The sequence below is a fragment of the Dreissena polymorpha genome, chromosome 3 (assembly GCF_020536995.1).
Source record: "Dreissena polymorpha isolate Duluth1 chromosome 3, UMN_Dpol_1.0, whole genome shotgun sequence".
Classification (NCBI taxonomy): domain Eukaryota; kingdom Metazoa; phylum Mollusca; class Bivalvia; order Myida; family Dreissenidae; genus Dreissena; species Dreissena polymorpha.
In genome coordinates this window covers 74,850,395-74,871,287 of record NC_068357.1, presented here as the reverse complement: position 1 = coordinate 74,871,287, position 20,893 = coordinate 74,850,395, and the positions used below count along the sequence as shown (strand labels likewise).

The following is a 20,893-nucleotide window of genomic DNA, read 5'->3' as shown; positions in this document are numbered from 1 at the left end:
CTTCAGTTCCTTTTCCGCGGTTGAATACGGAAAACGAAACCAGTTCCTTATTCCTTATTTAATCCAAGTACGGAACTAGCATTTTGTTTTTTAAAAGATAGGTTAATATAGACCAACGTGTACCACATATGAATACAAATCATTGTACATGAACTTTGTTTCGTTTAAATATTAAAATTGAAATACCTTTCGTCTTAGTTTTAATTAATGGTAACTCAGTTTCTTTATCGGGACTGAATACGGAAAAAAAACAGTACCATATTCCTTATTCAAAGCGTATAAGGGAATGGGGTTTTCTTATTAAAATTGTGTTTCAGCACCTTAATTACATGATTGCAAGTACACATACAATACAATATGAAGTATTACAATAATGTATTGCAGTCAGACATAAGAAAACGATAACAAAACATGTAATACATCCAACAAATATATAAAATCATATGTAATAGTAGTCAGCGACAGACAAAGCATATAAGGTAGTGAAGTATCTTGTAAACTTTACAATAACATGCAGTTGTTTGCTGAAAAAAACATATACGAAATACAAACAAAAACATCTTCTAGTGTTTATACACAAAGCAGAATGTGTCCATTGTAGTAACAGAGGCAAAAGTCATAGGGAAACAATTATATGCACATATAGTAATATTTGATTGATATTTTTCCCAAGTTATCATATTCATACTTAATGTGTGTCTTTACTCCTGCCATGCTTTGAATGCATTTATTCATTTAACACTTGTACAATTATAGTTAAATTAAGAACAAAGCATGATTTATGGCTCTAGTAGACCTAATTGAATATCTAAGTAGAAGGATTGCCATGTTAATGAAATGAAATATTTGATCTGGTTATATTGCATCAATAATTGCTTTAGATATTTGTTATTCCCTGAATAAATGTTCTTAAGTGCCCTCACTTTATTTGCAAAATGAACATACTGGATCATCAGTAATTTTCATTTTATTTAAAATACTATTTGTTTCAAGTATCCTGTGAATTAATCTATATTGCACACACTGAACCTTTACATTAGTGGTTATAAAAGGTAGCTCATATAAGCAATTCCATTCGTTTTCATTAATTACGGTATTGAGATTTGTATACCAGTGTGCTTTCACCTAAGGATGTTCATTATTTTAATTAAGAATTGTGTATAGTGTTATTTGTTCAGTATAAGTTGTAGCAATGGTGGATGAGAAAGTTTTATAACGTGTTGGGTAGGGGAAAAAATAAAACAGAAACAATATATTTCACATATTTATCTTTTGCTCTTGTCAACTCTGTATAACTAATGAAATTTATCTTCAAATTGTACATTCTCATTTACCACAGTAAAGTGAGAGACTATTTAACATATCTACCCAAAATAGGGTTAGCAATTCTTTTAGATATATTTAAAGCATAACTTAAAGAGTGTATCAAAATAAGGTTGTGATAACTCTCCAATTTTTTCTAAAGGATTCAATTTTTTGTAAGCATGCTAGTTTAAATGGTGGAATAAATGTATCCAGATTGATCATCTTTAAACCTCTTTCACTATACTCCTTAACTATTGCTTAAATCTTTATTTTACTATGCCCGCCCCAAATAAAACTCAAAATTATTTAGTTTTAATGGTATCGGATGGTTAAAACAATGATATAAACAAGTGATTGAATAATAACACAATAAGTGCTTTCATAACTACAATCTTTCCAATGTTCAAGTTCTTCTATGCCAGTTTTTCAAAATGTTTTTAATTTTGAAAATGTGTTCATCTTAATTTAATTTAACCATTATGAGATGACAACAAAAAAATCTAGCATTTTATAGCTGTGTTGCATCCAATTTAGTTTCCATTTTGTTTTATCGTATAACAAATATATATTTAAACTTGCCAAGCCATACATGATTATTTGTTTTATCAAAATTTACAATACCTGAAATATTTCAAAATCCTGTATAACATTACGAGTTTCATTTAAGGATTATTCAGTACCGTCTTATAAAATTGTAGTATTGTCACACTTCAATCGCAACACTTTTATTATTCTTGTGTTTCAAAATTGACTTAAGATATTAATTCAAAATCCCTTATGTGATTGCTAGTAACTTGATCATTCTTCATACTTCAAATACCCCCCGGTAGTCTATTTATAACTATCTGACCCATCTGCACAGCAATAATATATTTGATGAAATGTGTTAAGAACAGCGATGGTGTGTCAATATACAATAGTAGGCTTTTTGGTCGTAAAAGAAGCCCTGTATATATCAAAATACATGAAAGAAATCAATAACATTTTTACCTGAACCACTGTCGCATCAAGAACAATACATTCTTCATTCCGTCGTAGATAAACGCAAATGCTTAGGGATTTGCTAGGTTTAAATGCAAAATGCCATTGTGACTAGAACATAATCGTTAATCGTCCGTCCAGCGGCATTTGATGTGCAACACTTACGTATATACCCTTCAGATGCATAATTCCAAAACTAACATGTATTTCCAATCTATATGAAAAGATTATAATCACTCTTACATAACATATTGTTTGTATTTTAAAGTTGATTTGAGCAATTGTAATTTCCCGGTTTTGTTTAATACTCATTTTTCTCTGTTGCCAAACTTGATCTTTAAAAGTGGCGGTGGTTCTTTTTGTATGAATGTGCAACTAGTTGGTAAACACTCTAGATACAACATATGTCGACCAATCATGTGTCTTGTTCCGAAGATATATTGTAATTGCCTTAAGAACGTAGCCCCGAATTTAATATCTGACAGGACAATATTTCCTTTCTTGCCTTTTTAAAGGGTTGAATGGTCAAGACGACATGTACCAATTGTTGCAAAATTCAATTGACATATCTTAACACTAATTATTTTGATGAGTCTTGGTAGTTTTGGACAACGGTTTGTCCATGTTATTGAAGTGCCCCAGTCAATGTATTCGGTTTTGGACCAGTCAAGCAATCGCTGTCAAATGAACACTACAATCCAACGATCAGCGCACTTGTTGTAAACAAATTGTTCATGTTTTATTAATAAAACAATATATTGTTTCAACTTAACAGGATACAATCTTTCGCAAATCCCAATAGGGAACATGAGTTTTTTCCTTATATGGTAATGTTGAAATCTATAATAGATTGCAAATGTTATAGAGCCCTCATGAGACCTCATTTATTCCCGATGAAATTTGAATTGAGGATTTTAACACTAGGACACTAGGTCGACTTTAATAAAATATCTTGTCTCTATATATCATCCCTTTCAATGTTAAAAAGTTAATATGTCACTAAAGCATTTCTTAGATACCATTAACACGCCAAAATTGTATAAAAAGATCTACCTCAAAGAAATCTCGAATGATTTTTCTACTGGTTGTTTGGGTTCAATGACTTATCCGATATGACGAATTGAAGAAATTAATATTTTTAAACTTATACAACTCATCAGTCATTGAATGTAGGAAACTGTTTCATACAAACAGTTCCTAGAAAAGGGGCACAGTTTGTTGTATAGACAGCATTTGTATTTATCGATTTATCAATCAGATCGATATCAAATGTGTAAAAAGGAAATCGGTGCGACGTCATTTTACATTACTATGAAAACAAGTACAGACACTGTTTAATTCTTCTAATGTTTATGTTTAATGACATTTATATTAATGCTGGTTTGTCATATTGTCTAAATAAGAAACTATGTACTGGCTTTTTATTTAGTTCTGTATAATACAATTTAAACTATTTACAAGTTTAATTTTCAGATTAAAACATTTGAAAAAGAAAAAAAAGAATTTCAGGAAAAGTATACTGAAATGGAAAAACAGAAGATGAAAATTGATACAGACCTAACCACGACAAGAGATCAGGTATTTACAATTAGACTGTGTGAACTTGTGAACTAGCATTTATGTTTTTATTTGATGTGTTGCTACTTCTATTAAATGTCATTTTTATACAGATGGAAATCCGAAATAATTAAAACCAAATCCAATAAATCTATATACCATGTTGCACTTCAATCATTCTTATTCCTATAAAACGGCTGAACTATCATTTCAAAATTTTCAACATAAATAATAAATACTTCATCCATAAGTATCTGACTCTTCTGCACAACAACTACCTTTGATAAAGTATGAAATAGAAAAGCGTTGGTGTGTTTATAGCCGTCGTAAAAACAGCCAAGTTTGTATGCAGTAGGTTTTCTCGCACTTGGAACAAACATATTATAAAACAATCACATCACAAAAAACACTATCTACTCTAAAATCATAATTGCCATATCGGAATACATGTTTATGACGAGCTGTAAACAAACGACATGCAACCCTGCGTAGCCTACGTAAACATGAACGGGCCCGCACTCCAGAATTGATAAATATTCTAAAGTATTCGTAGTATATTATGGTTTTGAGATGAAATTTATGTATCTTCCAGTCATAAGACAGTAAATCGCTTAGCTACCATGAAAAGATTCTCATTTAATGCACATTCGAGTTGATAAACTGTTTAATAAGTTTTACTTAAAGTAAATATTGTTATGCGTCATAATGTGTTTCTTTTTTAGACTAATATTTCTCGTTTAACGATTATTCGTCGAGTTATGGATCGGCACAAACTATATTGTTTCGATTGTATATGTGTTATAAGTTTTGTCCCATGCCATAAGTTGTTTCCCATGAAATATAACCATTACAACTATTTTTATCTTACACGTGTGTAATATACTTGTTAAGCTTTGTCATTGGCTTAGATTTCGTTCGATTGACCAATCAAATTTTGTTATTTTGCTGAAATGACGTTGCAAAGTCAAATGACGTCACGAAATGTAAAAAGCATTCGGGATTTCTCATTTTGTTTGCGTAAATATTTATTTAATTTGCTTATTTAAAAGCATGTGATAAAAAAGATATGACACTCCTTGTCATTTCATACCATATTGTTTGGCCAAAAGCTCTCTTACTAACAAAATTCCTGAACTCGTTTAATATAATTATGGTATGATATGACAACTCCTGCCAGATCCTATATATATATATATATATATATATATATATATATATATATATATATATATATATATATATATATATATATATATATATATATATATATATATATATATATAGTTATATAGTAAAATGTAATAATCCAGATTGTGAATATTATATAATAAAAGTAAAAACACGTGTCTGGGATTTTAAATATATATTGATTTAGCCAACGCGTTTCGCATAGCTCATCAGGGCATAATACAATATATTACCCTTCAAAATTAACTATAGAAAAATAGTCGAGGGTATATAACTACTCATCACCCTAGCGTCGGCGTAATATATTGTAGTATGCCCTATATATATATATATATGTTTATATGTCAATTTGTTGATACATAATCGGAAAATCATATAATTGTAAGTTGTTATTGCGAAGCACTATTACCTTTACTTATTAGAGATGGCATATAAAAAAAAGTTGAACTACATGTATTCGGTAATTAAAGTATTTCCATATTCCAATATGCAATAGGCGCGTATTCAGTTTGTGTAAGTAACAAAAAGTATTGTAATATACTTTTTGGTAATGCACATAGTTTGATATTTTATGAACAAAACATGTGTACATTTTAAAAGCATATGTTCTAAAATGCTTCAAATATGTTGTTCACATGAAAACAGTTAAAACCTGCATATGCATACAAACCCCATAACACAAAACATGTTATGTTATAAATGTAATATCTTAATACAAGGGCTCTATTTTTAATCATGCAATATGATTGGCCATTTAAAATATTTTTGTCAAACTAGTCAAATTAGAGTACGTTTTACGGTTAGCTAACCACTAGTCCGTTGTGCAATAGTCGCTTGTCAAAAGATTGTGTATGCTACTATTGGATTAACAAAAACATCCGTCCACGTTAAACCAACTATAAGACAAACATAGGCTGCAAACAATAATGGCTACTAGGGCAAAAGATTATTTTAAAGTTTAATACTTTGTATCAAATCTACTTAATACGTAATGTATACAAATAGATCGCATTCAAAACGATAATAAAATGTATTGCCACTAAAATGCAGTTATAGCACATAAATATTTAGTACAAAGCTTTAAATTGAACATACATACATGAAGTGATGTATATATGACTGGGAACTTGATTTTAACTATTCTGGTTAAAAAATGACTTTTTCAGTTAAGCACATAATATGAAAGCGCTACATCTTAATAATCAAAATCCGAAATTTGAGAATCCAATTCCTAAAAATGACGAAGATATGTCATTTTTTGTGTATCAGGTCACAAATGCCAAAAACGCTGTTTTGTATGAAATGACGTTTCAATTCAATGAGTATCATTACATGTTATGCTGATCAGTTTGTGCTGATACTAACTCCATTGTTCGCGTATGTCGATGAACATAATAGATTACAAAGTACAGAATTAATTGCATTATTTTAAATCATTAAAAACTCATGATTGCCAAGTAAACAAACAAGTGTTTTTTTGTTCATAATTATTACCATTTAAAAGAATTTAAGACAAAAAAAACAGCAAAACAACAAAATAAGTTCTGGACAGATATGGAACAGGGTAAACATATTCAAATATTAAAAATGTATCCACATTTTCTGGCAATAGACGTGTAATCAGAAATTGAACATTTTGTATAGCTTCCAACTTGACAAAAAAAAAGATTAACTGCTGATGATACAATTTCTGTTGTGCATCTTATATTTGTTTTTTTGTTTAACGATATATCAAATTAACGAGACAACATTAATTAAGTTAACAATTGCTATGAAAACAGTAGATTGTCAATTGCATATATGTGATATTTGTTATCAACCATGTATTTATATTCCATATATTATCAAACTTAGCATAAGTGCAGATAGAAAACATAATTCACTCATTGAATACGAAGGGGTTCAAAAACATGCTTTTCAAATTAAACAAGATTCAAGCAATAAGCACTACATATTTAATGCCAAACGTCACCATAGATAAAACTTAACACAACAAAATGTGTGTTTACCGGTAAAAAAATATACACATAACATGAACACATACATACACATCACATATATTGATGTCAATATGAACTGCGACAGTATTATTGATATTTTTAGAACACACGCCATGCAATACAGTGTATTTATTTTGATTTAAACAATATGCTATAGTGAATATAATTATGAAAGAGTTAATTATCATAAATCATAAACATAGATTTAATGTATCTGACGTGTACAGAATAAACAAAAATGTAAACAATATTCCATATATTCCATCATGATTAACATACTGTAACATGCTTACAGAACTCCAGATAATTTTTTTAAGATAAATATTATTTCACTCATGACTTTTTTAACTGATGAGTTAAACGTAAAAACAAAGACTTTTGCGGGAGTATTTAAACTATTCCCACAAAAGTCTTTGAATTTGTATTTTATAAACATTTTATACATGAACATGCAGAAAACATGTATTAAGAATAAAGAACATCTACTCTTGCTTACATAAACATGCATTTTTAAATGGCTGATCAAATAATCCGAATTGGGGCACTGTTGGTCCAACTGATAATTGCAAAAAATGTGTATGCCAATTTTTATGATGATTTTTTTTTCACTCATCAAAAGGTTAATTCATGTGTATTTGGAAATTTCCCATGAGTATTTTACCCAAATACTCATCTTATCTGGGACTCTGCTTACTATGTTTTCTTATGGATTACAGAGTGATTAAAAAACAAAGCACAAGATACGCATAGTTGATTTTATGAACTACAAATTCATGCATATCAATGAAAATGTATTTGTATTATTGATTGATGAGTCTTAAGTCTGTAATAAAAAAATAGCTGTTAAAAAAGTCAATCACAGCACACTATGAACACAATATATTGAGTATATTATCATCCACCCAATGTCCAAACTGACAGTAAGATTTAAACTTGGTAAGCTGAGGTTGCACCAGAAGTGGCAAAATTCATATTTACAGATCTGTGAAAATAAAAAATATATAAATGACTGATTCCTTATAAGCAACCTTCTATAAACACGTAAAAAATACATCGCACAATAGAGACCACATACTAGTCCACAATTTATTGCAATTACAATCAATATGATATGCAATATTTTTCTCAATTGATATTTTTTTTTCAAACTTTATATATGTGAAAATAAAATAAAAAAATATTAATCAAATTATCAATTTATATTTTAGATTAAAATATTTTTTTTTCGTTCAGAATTCATTCTGAAACCTTCAGATATGCACAGAGAACAGCATAGTAACTGTTCTAACTCAGTTTTTGTTTAAATAAAAAACATTATTATAATAGTGTTTAATTACTTAAACATACATGTATTTAATACATTTATCTTATTAATTAAGTTATTAATACAATTAAGTATGTAATTTTCAATTAAATTATTAATTGTCGTCACCATAGTATTGAAAACAAGGATTAACTAAGATGGTTACATGCTTATTTCTTCCTTGAAAATACTGCTTCATCAAGCGCGTAAAGCGTAAAATGTTATCTATCCTTTTACATAATACATTTTTCTTAAAATACATAATTCTGTGTTTTTAACAAAACATTCTCATAACTTTGCAAAGGACAATCATGTTTTAACAACAGGATGCTAAACACATATAAGGTAAAAATGCAGGGTGTAAGTCATCTGATACCTGATAACAATGAGCACTCACTGTTTTGGTGTTCGCACCTTTCGATGTGTATTTTTAGCTGAAACACAGGACCGATAGGATGCAGCTTAAGAAATCAATTAATATATTTCATCATGAGCATAACCATTAATATGGACATCCACAACTTAAAATTCTGACAAGAATAGTAACATTTAAATGTAAACATCTACTCATAAACATCATCAAATAAAATTAAACAGATTGCTGACACTTTTATTGTGTTGTCACTAAGAATGGCAATGTTATTGCTTACTTGCCATCGAGGGTTTGCTTAGAAATTTGCAAACTAAATTGTATTATACAACCCTATTCAATGCACATTGTTTCTGCTGTCCACTGATCAACTGTTAAACAATCATCTTAAATTACATAAATTGAAAATCGAATGGAAAGAAGAATACATGCACGAAATATTTTCAACGAAATTTAATTACTGTCATAACAGGAAAGTTCAACAACAAAATATCAAATTAGAAGTTTCTTACATTTTGACAACTTTCGCCCAGTTTCGGTTAAAACAGACACAGAAATATCGTCTTAAATTTTCATTTTGACAGCCAAAACGACTCATACAGAGACCGTGATTGGTTCAATAGATTTATTTTACATTAAATTCCATCCACACAGACAAACGTTTATATTTGTTGAAAACAAAACCACTGAAAAACTACGAAAAATCTACCTTGACAAAACGCAGGAATTTTATCCGAAAATGAGCAATTGCCAACGTCCAATACCCGCAAAATCTGCCCTACAGTATTCATTGTTAATTAAGCTGAGATTAATTCAAACCACAACAAATCAAAAGCAAAAAATATAAATTTTAATTCTCCGCGCTCAACAATCTTGCTGTAGATTCTACTTGAAAATACAACTATTGTTAATGGCTAAAAAATAGGATGACAAAGTACGCAAAACGGTAGTCACAACTTAAAGTCGTTTTTCTCGGAAACGACGTCAGTGCCGGAATAGTCAAAATCGCGTTCCCAGTCACATATATTAAATCAATAGTGAGATCAACCACTAATTCTTTAAACGAATAGATGAAATTCATATTTTAACTTATACAACTCAACAGTCATTAAATGTAACAAACTGTTTCATACGACTCGTTTTGCGACAGACCCAAGTTGTAATGAACGCAGTTTGTTGTATAGATATTAATAGAATTCTCCGATATTTCAATTATAAAATAAAATAAATTGTACTAACACGTCACTTTTGTTTATTAAAATGTCTTAAGTACCAAACATGTTTCGGCCATAGCCTTCATCACTAGTACATCAATATAAACAAATACAAAGGAAGTGACGTCAACGTCATACAATAACGTAACGTCGTTTGGCGGAAAAAATATATATAGTACATAATGTTTCATAATACATAATACAAAGATGGATCAGTGATGATACAACAGCCTATTAGTAATAATATCATTTATAAAAATTGACTAGCGTAATATTCCTTCTATTATATACAACAACTAACGAAAACAGTTAACAATTGTATTTTTTACTTTAACAAAACTGACAAAACAATGACTAAAACGGTACGCCATAGTTTATTTAAGACGCGTATGAATACAGTTTATGAAAATTAATGTGTAAACATTCGAACCGGGAAAACACAGGTTTTCGACACGCTTACCTAAATGCCATCGTTAATCCAATGTTTATAACAATTAAGTTCATAACTTTAATCCGATGTTTATAACAAAAAACTTATGCACTTCCACTTCTATCTTTCATGTCTTTATCAAAACTTAGTTTAAACCACACTATTTCATCGTATTCCTATCGAAATATACATTTATGCATGATAAACATACACTCCAAAATACGTTTTGAATTCGTTCGATGTTGTTAACAAATAGTTTACTGTTAAAAAACATCACGTCCGACAGGTCCTTAAATTCCATAGAGTTTAGATAAAACTATTGTGTTTCGTCACAGAAATGACGTCACACGATGTAATACGTAATACATTTTAGAATATAAAATATTTCTATTTTCGGTGCGCGTAATGTGACGTCATTAAATGGATCGAAGTAGTCCGGCTACTATGGTAATACGGAATTGGAAACAGCGAGTAGCGTAATGCGTTTTTTTTATTTCAACGATTGATACAACCTGTATTTTGTTAAAAGCATTGAACATTTATATAATAAAAAGATGGATCAGTGATGATACAACAGCCTATTAGTAATAAAATAATTTATAAAAAAAGTAATAGACAAACATCAAATGAATACGTAAATTATGTTTATGTTCTATATGTCATAAAGCAGTTTATAATTTAGACCGTTATGAATCATAGTTTTTAATTTATTTATCCAATATGTTTCTTTGCATACACGCTCTAGATTGTTTTGAGCAACATCAATAGGTACAAAAAAGAAAGTGCAATCATTGTCGGTGGATCCAAAATGTGTAGCAACATGTGAAATAGGATTCATTGAACAATTTCTGATATCAAATCTATGGCTATTCATTCTGCGGGAAACATTCTGATTTTTTTGTCCGACGTAGTGTTTATAACAATTATTACATGTAATAAGATATATAACATTGCGCGAATTACAATCAACATCATAGCGTAAATCATACGATAAACCAGTAACACAACTATTGAATTTTGAACTTATGTTTATATTTTTGCAATTTGTACATCTTCGTCGGTTACATTGACCCGATAAATGTATATCAGTACTGTTATAAGACGCTGAATATCTTACAAGACTGTTACGTATATTCTTAGGTCTTTTATAGGCCAAAATAGGTTTAAAAACTTAACACTTTCATTGTTTGATAATCTTAATAAATCCCAGTATTTGTGTAAAAATTTAGCAATATTAGGAAGTGATGTGTTAAAACATACAGTATTATTGAATCAGTATTTCTCTGCTTTTTTTATAAACCGATATTTCAATCAAGAGTTTAAATGAAGACAAATGACTCATTTATTGAGGTTTGTTATCAAACGACCCGTATAGTCTAAAATAATACTATGTTCTCGCTTGTTGTTTATTTCTGTGTATTAAAGTTTTAATTTTGTTAACGTTAAATTTTCAGGTAAAGAAGTTTGAGAAAGAAAAAGAGGAACTCCAGAGAAAGTATTATGGTATGAAGAAAGAGAACAAGAGCCTTGCTACAGACCTAAAAATAACACGGGACAAGGTATTTACAGTTCCACTTTGTGACCTAGCATTTATGTATTGGTATCATGTGTTGATTCTGTTTAAAGTAATATTTGCACCGATGGAAATCGGAAAGCGCGACACAGATCAAATCCATACAAAGTTAACAGTATATCGCACGTCAATCGATACACTTCATATTTATTATTTCTTAAAATGCCTAAATATATAAAGTCAAAATTTCTCATATAATTGTTATATAACTTTCTGATCCTACTGCACAACAAAAATCAATGTTGTTGAAAAGCGTGGGTATGCACTTAGACGATTGTATGTTTATTGGTCATTAAAGCAGCTATGTATTGTTACAGAAGCTCGTACCGAACGTGCAACACACATTTTTAATCACATCACAAAAAACGCTCGCTTCTCTGCAAATCAAAATGAACCAATCAGATACATGTTCGTGACATGTTGCGAAGATACGATATGAAATCCTGTGAAGCCTTCAAAAATATGATATGGCTTTTTTTTAGAGTAACATTTCCCGTTTAATGATCTTTGATCGCGTTATGGGGATAAATTCAAAACATATTTTGGTATGCCTATCATCATTGTGACAATTTTAAGTTTTTCGTTAGAAGTAAGATTGAGTTAAGTTAAGAGGAATAGCAACATTTATATAAATATTCAACTATTAGGTCATTACAGTTTTTAAATCAATTCATATCAATTTAATATTCGTTCGTCGTCCATTCATTTAATGTAAACAGAATGTAAAAATGTATACTAGTATACTGTATTGTAATGACCATAGCTTGATGTTAATATTTTATGCGAAAAACGAACACGCATCTGTACAGGACAACATACTGAAATATATATAAATATGTACATGTAGTAAATGTTCATACATTTAAAATATGCATATGTATACAAACATATGTCGCAGCATAAAACAACCATTAACAGTAATCACTGTTTTCATTTGACACTAATATGTGTATTAGGTCATGCATATTTTCACTTCGCTTCACTTGGCGCATAGTCTTGACGACCGTTAGGCCAACCAAAGGTTACTTGCCAACAATTTCTAACCATTCCTCTCGTCTTTCGGACAGTTTCAACTCTTTGCAAAGATTCAACCCTGTCTATTATCAGATGTTATATCAATATCGTTTCCTGTGTCTGCCTCTCTGCCGCCTTCCCTGAACTGTGCATTTTATATATCATGCATATAATTGGTCATAATCTTGCCAACCTAGTACTTTGTGCTGTTGTGTAACCACAAGTCTAGTGTACACTAAATGCTTGATAAAAGATCGCTAATGACACTGTGGGATTTACAAATACATCCAACTATGTCAACCGATCTCAAGGGCGATATTTGGATTTTTACACCTTTGTTACGTACACGAAAAATATAGGCTGAATTGAATGTTGGCGACTTCGGGAAAATACTACTTTAGTGTTTTATCGTCTCTTCCAAGTTAACTCAATACGTCATAATGTATCACATCAAAAACACGAATTACCATTCAAGTTGAGCTATAGAAGATAAGTATTTAGTGCAAATCTTGAAATTAAAACACATACATGCATTTAACGTATATATCATAAAAAATACAATCATACAAATTATAGCAACTGTCAAACCATAATCTGTGTCATTTTAACATATTGTGGTACTTTTATTTATTATCAAGTATCCATTATCTGAATATTACAAATTTAAGCCCTTTTGATTTTCATTCAATGCAGTCTACTCTCATTATCTCGAAGTCAGCGGGAACAAGAAAAAATATCGAGATAACGAGAGTTCGAGATATCCGATTAGGCGTTTTCAAAGAAAAATATAAGACGAAAATTAACCTTGTTTTTAACATCTATATACCTGCTAAGTGGTCTAACTAAAGCCATAACCGAGTAGCATAATACCCTCTACTACCCTATCTATTACCTGATATATACGCGTTTTACGACGCACGATTAAATTTGCTATTTAATGTTGAAAATGACATTTAAAGTGTTACTGAATTGCATTTACACATGCGGTCATCATTTTCTAAACTGTCGAGTAAACATCCGGTAATCTTGCTATTTAAAGTTATGATGAATTTGACGTCTTATCAAAACGAGGGTTTATTCATCTGAAAATGCGTAAAGTAAGTTGCGGAATACTGAACTGTACATGTACATTTTGTAGTTTCAAATGCAAAGTTCAATCGATTATTAGTACAGGATAAAATAAACCCATAGGTTATAAAGTGATAGACCTTACTCAAGCGTTAATGGCTAACGACATTACACACATGTGTTATTATTAATCATGGGTGCAATTAACGGATCAACCGCGCAGTATCGAGAGCAGCCGGGCATAGCGGGGCGGTGAAGTATCAAAGTAAAAATGTATCACCTTTGCCGACACTGGGACATTTATTCGCACCTCGAGATAAACCACAGTAAATACATGTAAAATCGGGACTCGGGACATTTTTTGTATCGAGATATTGAATTATTCGACGTATCAAAAATCGAGATATGCGATGTTTATTAATAGAGATAAAGAAGGAAAAAAGAAGGGACATTGAGCTTTCTTCGATTTATCAAGAAAATCGAGATATCCGATGTCGAAATAACGAGAGTAGACTGTATTTAAAAACCACTAAGGAACATCAATGTAAAACATGTGTATGAATTATTACATTTATCAGAAATATAGAGTCTTAAGGCTGATATTCTATGTAAGTTATCAGCGGGAAACTCTTTGATAAAATAACAACAACAACAAAAATAGTCATTTTGAACTGACAGAAAGTTTGGTGAATTTTCTTTAGCTTTAATAATGGAACATCCACCAACATTTACCAAATACAACATAATTTTAATATATACTTGAATGTATTGGATTAACAAGATTTGTTCCAAACAGAATATTCATTAGCAACACAATTAACATGTTTAGTAGACAAGTTATCCATACCGATATCACCGACAACTGCAGCGCTAGTTGTTTATTATCCGGTTCGAGAAAAGACTAGCATAGCTCGTTTTTTTGAATAAATACACGTAAACTCTCGATATCCAAATACGACAGCCCCTATTACAAGTCATACTATATTATCATACAGTTTCTTGGTCATGATTAGGAATTATTCATATCTTTAGAATTGTGCAATTATTACCCACAGAGCTCTTTTGGCTGTATGTATAACAACGTTGTCCATTATTACCATGAATAAATGTTTACACAAGATTAAGACTTGATATTATTCCTTGCACGTCTTCATACTGACCCCGTACGAAGAGACACATGGTAATTTAATTATTATTTCGCACTCGTCCAATATAAATTCACTACCCTGTATCTCATCGTGCCGGGTCAGCTAGGGCCGAGTGTAACAAATGTATCTTTCCGAGTACCCATCATTCTCCACCATCAACGTGATTAGAAAAGTTCGATATTCTGTATTATATAACGTCTTAGGGTTGCCTACTACGACAGCATTTAACTAAGCTAATATGAAAAGCTACTCAACTAATATGGAAAGATATACAGTCAGCATGTGACCTGGTTGAGTTTAAGTAAAACAAGAATTATGTACGATCTAATGTACAGTTATTTATCATAGCGGTACATTTATAAAGGACATGGATGATGGATCTTGGTATAATGTTATTTATCAGGTACATTGGCGTAAATATAAATTAATGTTTGGAAATTCGTTATATTACCCGGATCAAACAACAAAATCGGCATTTTAATAGAAAAGGAAATTATTTAACAAATCAAGCAATTTGATTCCAATATTAACTACATTTTAGGCACTTATAGCAGCAAACACAGCAAACCCGTTTTTACAGTAACTGAGTGCATATGCTTATGAGGATTTTCCTCTGGAGCCATTATGCTTATATTCAATTTTATTATCATTTTTAACCATGACGAAAAACAATTATTAAGAAATTAGAAATACAGTGTCTTCAGCATTAACATTAATACAACTTTAATTAAGTGGTTGACACGGATCTGTCTTGTCTGGATTTGGAGTCTTGTTTAAACTTTTTAACTCCTGTCGGCTGGAATATTTCCGTCATTATAAAAGACATTTTTTTTAAATGTGCAGAAATGACATAACAGAGTGATAACTAAAAATCGCTTTCATGCGACCTGTTCCGTTACGATAAAAAAAAGGTGACATCATTTAAATGTCCCATGACAGCACAAAGTTGCCGCAAGAACGAATGCTCATATATGGAACGCCAATGCTGCCTTCCGATAGCACTGGTCTTTATGTTCTGTGCATTTACTAAGTTGTTTTGTGTAAACTACATTTTGACCTGTAGAAACATCAATTCATTCTGTACATTTTTCAGTATGCTATGTTCATTTGCAATATCGTTTTGTACTAACGACATTTTGTTAGGTGCAAACATCATTTCGTTCTGTGCATTCATCAGTATGTTGTGTGCATTTACCAACCCGTTTTGTACTAACGACATTTTGTTAGGTGCATACATCATTTTGTTGTGTGCATTTGTCATTATGTTGTTTGCATTTACTAACTCGTTCTGTATTAACGACATTTCATTAAGTGCATACATTATTTCGTTGTGTGCATTTGTCATTATGCTGTGTGCATTTGTCAATTGTATGCTGTGTGCATTTGTCATTATGTTATGTACATTTGTCATTATGTTGTGTGCATGTGTCATAATGTTGTGTGCATTTGTCATTATGTTGTATGCATTTGTCATAATGTTGTGTGCATTTGTCATTATGTTGTGTGCATTTGTCAATATGTTGTGTGTATTTGTCATTATGTTGTGTGCATGTGTCATAATGTTGTGTGCATTTGTCATTATGTTGTATGCATTTGTCATTATGTTGTGTGCATTTGTCATTATGTTGTGTGCATTTGTCAATATGTTGTATGTATTTGTCATTATGTTGTGTGCAGTTGTCATTATATTGTGTGCATTTGTCATTATGTTGTGTGCATTTGTAATCATGCTGTGTGCATTTTTTGTCATTATGTTATGTGCATTCGTCATTATGTTGTGTGCATTTGCCATTATGTAGTGCGCATCTGTCATGTTGTGTACATTTGTCATTATGTTGTGTGCATTTGTCATTATGTTGTGTGCATTTGTCAATATATTGTGTGCATTTGTCATTATGTTGTGTGCATCTTTTATTATGTTCTGTGCATTTGTCGTTATGTTATGTGCATTAAGTAACTTGTTCTGTACTAACGACAGTTCGTTCTGTACAAAAAACAAATTCCAAATTTTAATTGTTTTGTCCATAGTCTTAAACTTAAAATCCAGATTGAGAAAGAAATAGCCCTCAGTAATGACATTACAAATCTTTGAACAAAAATGGAATCGGATTAAATTCTCATAATGTTTTGTCCACTTATATACATTTCACTCTAATGTTAGTTTAACTCTCTAAAATAGTTATGTATGTTTTTTTTTCAATCTGACAAGATCATTGTGAATATACAACAAAACACACAAGTCCAGTATGCTTTCTTCTGACTTTATACAACTCATCTTTTTTCATAACTATTCCTCTGTTGTTCTTTTCTTTTCTCTCTAAAAAAAAATATATATTAGCATATCTTGTATAACATGTCTGAACTTTATTGCTATGTACAATCACTATGTTGTATGATCATATACATGTTTACATTGTATGTATGATATTGAATAAAAAAAAACATTATGGCAAATGCACACAACATAATGACACATGCACACAACGAAATGATGTATGCACTAAATGAAATGTCGTTAATACAGAACGAGTTAGTAAATGCTTACAACATAATGACAAATGCACGTTAGTACAAAACGGGTTGGTAAATGTACACAGCATAATGACGAATGCATAGAACGAAATGATGTATGCACCGAACAAAATGTCGTTAGTACAAAACGATATTGCAAATGCACATAGCATAATTAAAAATGTACAGAACAAAATTATGTTTCTACAGGACAAAATGTAGTTTACACAAAACAACTTAGTAAATGCACAGAACATAAAGACCAGTGCCATCAGAAGGCAGCAATGGCGTTCCATACTCATACCTTTAATCTTCAACGCCATCTCTGATATCCCTCGTATAGGTTTTATCATTCAAAATTCCATACACATGTAAGCTATAAACTCTGTGCTCACTTGTTCTTTTTTCTATATGAAACGTATTTTTCTTCTTGCCGCGTTTAATTTTCAGATGTCGGAATTAGAAAAGAGCAGCGAAGGACTTGTGGCAAAGTGCAACGATTTTGAAAATGAGAATAAAACACTTCATAAAGGCTTAAACGCGGCAACCAATACGGTATTTACATATTGTTGTTTCTTGAATATCAATGTGTGTATTGTTATGGTGTATTTAATCCGTTTTAGGAAATATTTATAGGGACAAAGATCGAACAAGATGGCACACTTGTAATTCGATTAATATAATTATGGTTGTTACTTTATTGAATGGTAATATTTAATATAGCAATTTATAAAACTGTGTGTGTGTGTGTGTGTGTGTGTGTGTGTGCGTGTGTGTGTGTGTGTGTGTGTGTGTGTGTGTGTGTGTGTGTGTGTGTGTGTGTGTGTGTGTGTGTGTGTGTGTGTGTGTGTGTGTGTGTGTGTGTGTGTGTGTGTGTGTGTGTGTGTGTGTGTGTGTGTGTGTGTGTGTGTGTGTGTGTGTGTGTGTGTGTGTGTGTGTGTGTGTGTGTGTGTGTGTGCGTGCGTGCGTGCGTGCGTGCGTGCGTGCGTGCGTGCGTGCGTGCGTGCGTGCGTGCGTGCGTGCGTGTGTGTTTGTGTCTTGTTCTGAGAAAATTTGGCGTAATGCATGTGCGTAAAGTTTTGTCCCAGATAAGCCTTGCAGTCCGCTAATCAGGGCGACACGTTCCGCTTTTATGGTATTTATTGTTTAAAGGAAGTCCCTTTTCACCAAAACTCTTGTTTAGGCGGAAAGTGTCGTCCCAGATTAGCCTGTGCGGACTGCTCAGAACGCGACTCTATATAATAAAGTAAAGAACAGTAAAGGTGTGTTTATTTTTTCAATCGACTTCACATTTACCCCCTGATCACTGGGTCATAAGTCGCCCGTCAACATTCGGCGCAGTATGCAGCCACGGCAAATTGGCTTATTTCCCTCACAGGTGCCTATTTATACACTTGAGTGGAGAGGAGCAAATGTGGGATACATTCGTTGCTCAGGAAAATTCTAGTGGTCAGGGCGGGATTCGAACCAGGGACCTCTCGATCTCTAAGCCAGCGTCCATATATATATATATATATATATATATATATATATATATATATATATATATATATATATATATATATATATATATATATATATATATATATATATATATATATTATGTGTGTGTATGTGTGTAACAATCGGCTATGGCTATTATTAAAGTACATCAAAACAACAAATTACATTTGCATTGAATTAAGTCTTACTTTAGTTTTAATTTTAATGTGTTTCAAGTTTAATTAATTGTATTCAAAACGAAGATCGAATATTTGTTTGTAGGATCGTGTGCTTGACATGCGCAGCATTCAACTTGACTCTGAGTAAGAATAATTATTTTTACTATTTTTATCGCAATATGGTTAAATATATATAAGAAAATATTAGATTGTATGATTGAAGAGTATTTTGCGGTTTTCTTACATAAAGAAGTTAAACTCCAGCTGCTGGAGCAGTATTGCCTTCTCAGTATATACAATTAGTTGGTGCTTTATTTAAGGCAAGTGACCAATAGCCAAAACAGTACAAAACAGCACAATACAAAACAACATAAAAACATACAAGAATAAAGCTGGGTCACCGCCTTGGAACGGTTAATGCAAAGCATTGGGGGTTTAAACCGGTTTTAGAGCGCTTAACCGCACACTTGGCCCAGCAATATTCATGATACATATAAGTGTAAAAAAATTAACCTCAAAGCATATCAACTCAAATTAAACAATAATAAAAGGGAATTAAAACGCATTCAATTTAATAACCATTTAATTACTCAATGGTAGGAAAGAGCCCCGAGTAACAAAGTTACAACTTTTTGAGAAACGATGAAATGAATCTACGAACAAGTGTCAACTACATCCCTTCTTTTTAGAAATAGATATGAGAATATAGCATCATAAAGTTAATATTTCAGATCATCATCGCGCAAATACAGACAGAAGCAGCAATAATGGGTGATAACGATCCATATTACATAGCTTGGTTGTTTATGTGACTGCTAAAAAAATAAAAAAATAAATCAAACAAGTAACGCCCGTTAGAGAGAAAATACGAATAAAATTTAACGTTATAAACCCGATGACCTATGCATGTAGCCTAAAACAGTGAAAGTGTGTCGTATGAAGCAATATAGAAGCGATGACGTAAAAAAAAACAATGTTGCCAAGAACAGTGAAAGTGTATCGTATGGCGCAATTGAGAAGCGATGACACAATGACGTGAAAAAAATCCAATATAATTAGAGGGGCAGTAATGTAAAAAAAATATTAAAGGGGCAGTACTGTAAAAACAAATTACCAATAACACCAGCTTAGGTGATTGAATATTTAAGAATCAAACATATAAAATTGCCATTTCATTAATAATTTCAAATTTAAAGAGAAGAAAGATATAGTAAATCGTAGACCAACAAGCGTGTATTTTTTAGTACTTTAACATCATATCATTTTGATAAAATAATGAGTTAATTAAATTGAAAAGTCTAATATCAGCATTTTCTTTAAGATAATTTAATTTCCGAAAACGCTTCAAAACATCTTCATAAAATGATGGGTGGGAAATTCCATTAGTTGAATGCCATTTTAAAGAAACATTATATTTTGAAATTAAATCACCATACTTTGAGCGAATTTTTGCGAATTTACTTCGTAGGTTATGATACAAAAAAAAACTTGTTTTAGCAATTTCTTCGTTAATGTACGATTACGATCATTACAATCTTTAATAAATGAACATGCTCTTATAGCATTAATT

The 20,893-nt window shown here is 31.2% G+C and overlaps 1 protein-coding gene across 1 annotated transcript in view; it reads left to right on the top strand.

The window, feature by feature from the left end:
- The window catches only part of LOC127872340 (myosin-4-like), a 360,094-nt gene extending 340,623 nt beyond the window's left edge, over positions 1 to 19,471 (top strand). Inside the window, exons 32-35 of the mRNA XM_052415671.1 lie at positions 3,760 to 3,864; positions 11,803 to 11,907; positions 18,113 to 18,217; positions 19,427 to 19,471. Of these exons, the coding sequence (XP_052271631.1) occupies positions 3,760 to 3,864; positions 11,803 to 11,907; positions 18,113 to 18,217; positions 19,427 to 19,471 (360 nt within the window). The remainder of the gene's footprint in view (positions 1 to 3,759; positions 3,865 to 11,802; positions 11,908 to 18,112; positions 18,218 to 19,426) is intronic.
- Positions 19,472 to 20,893: the final 1,422 nt, after the last annotated feature.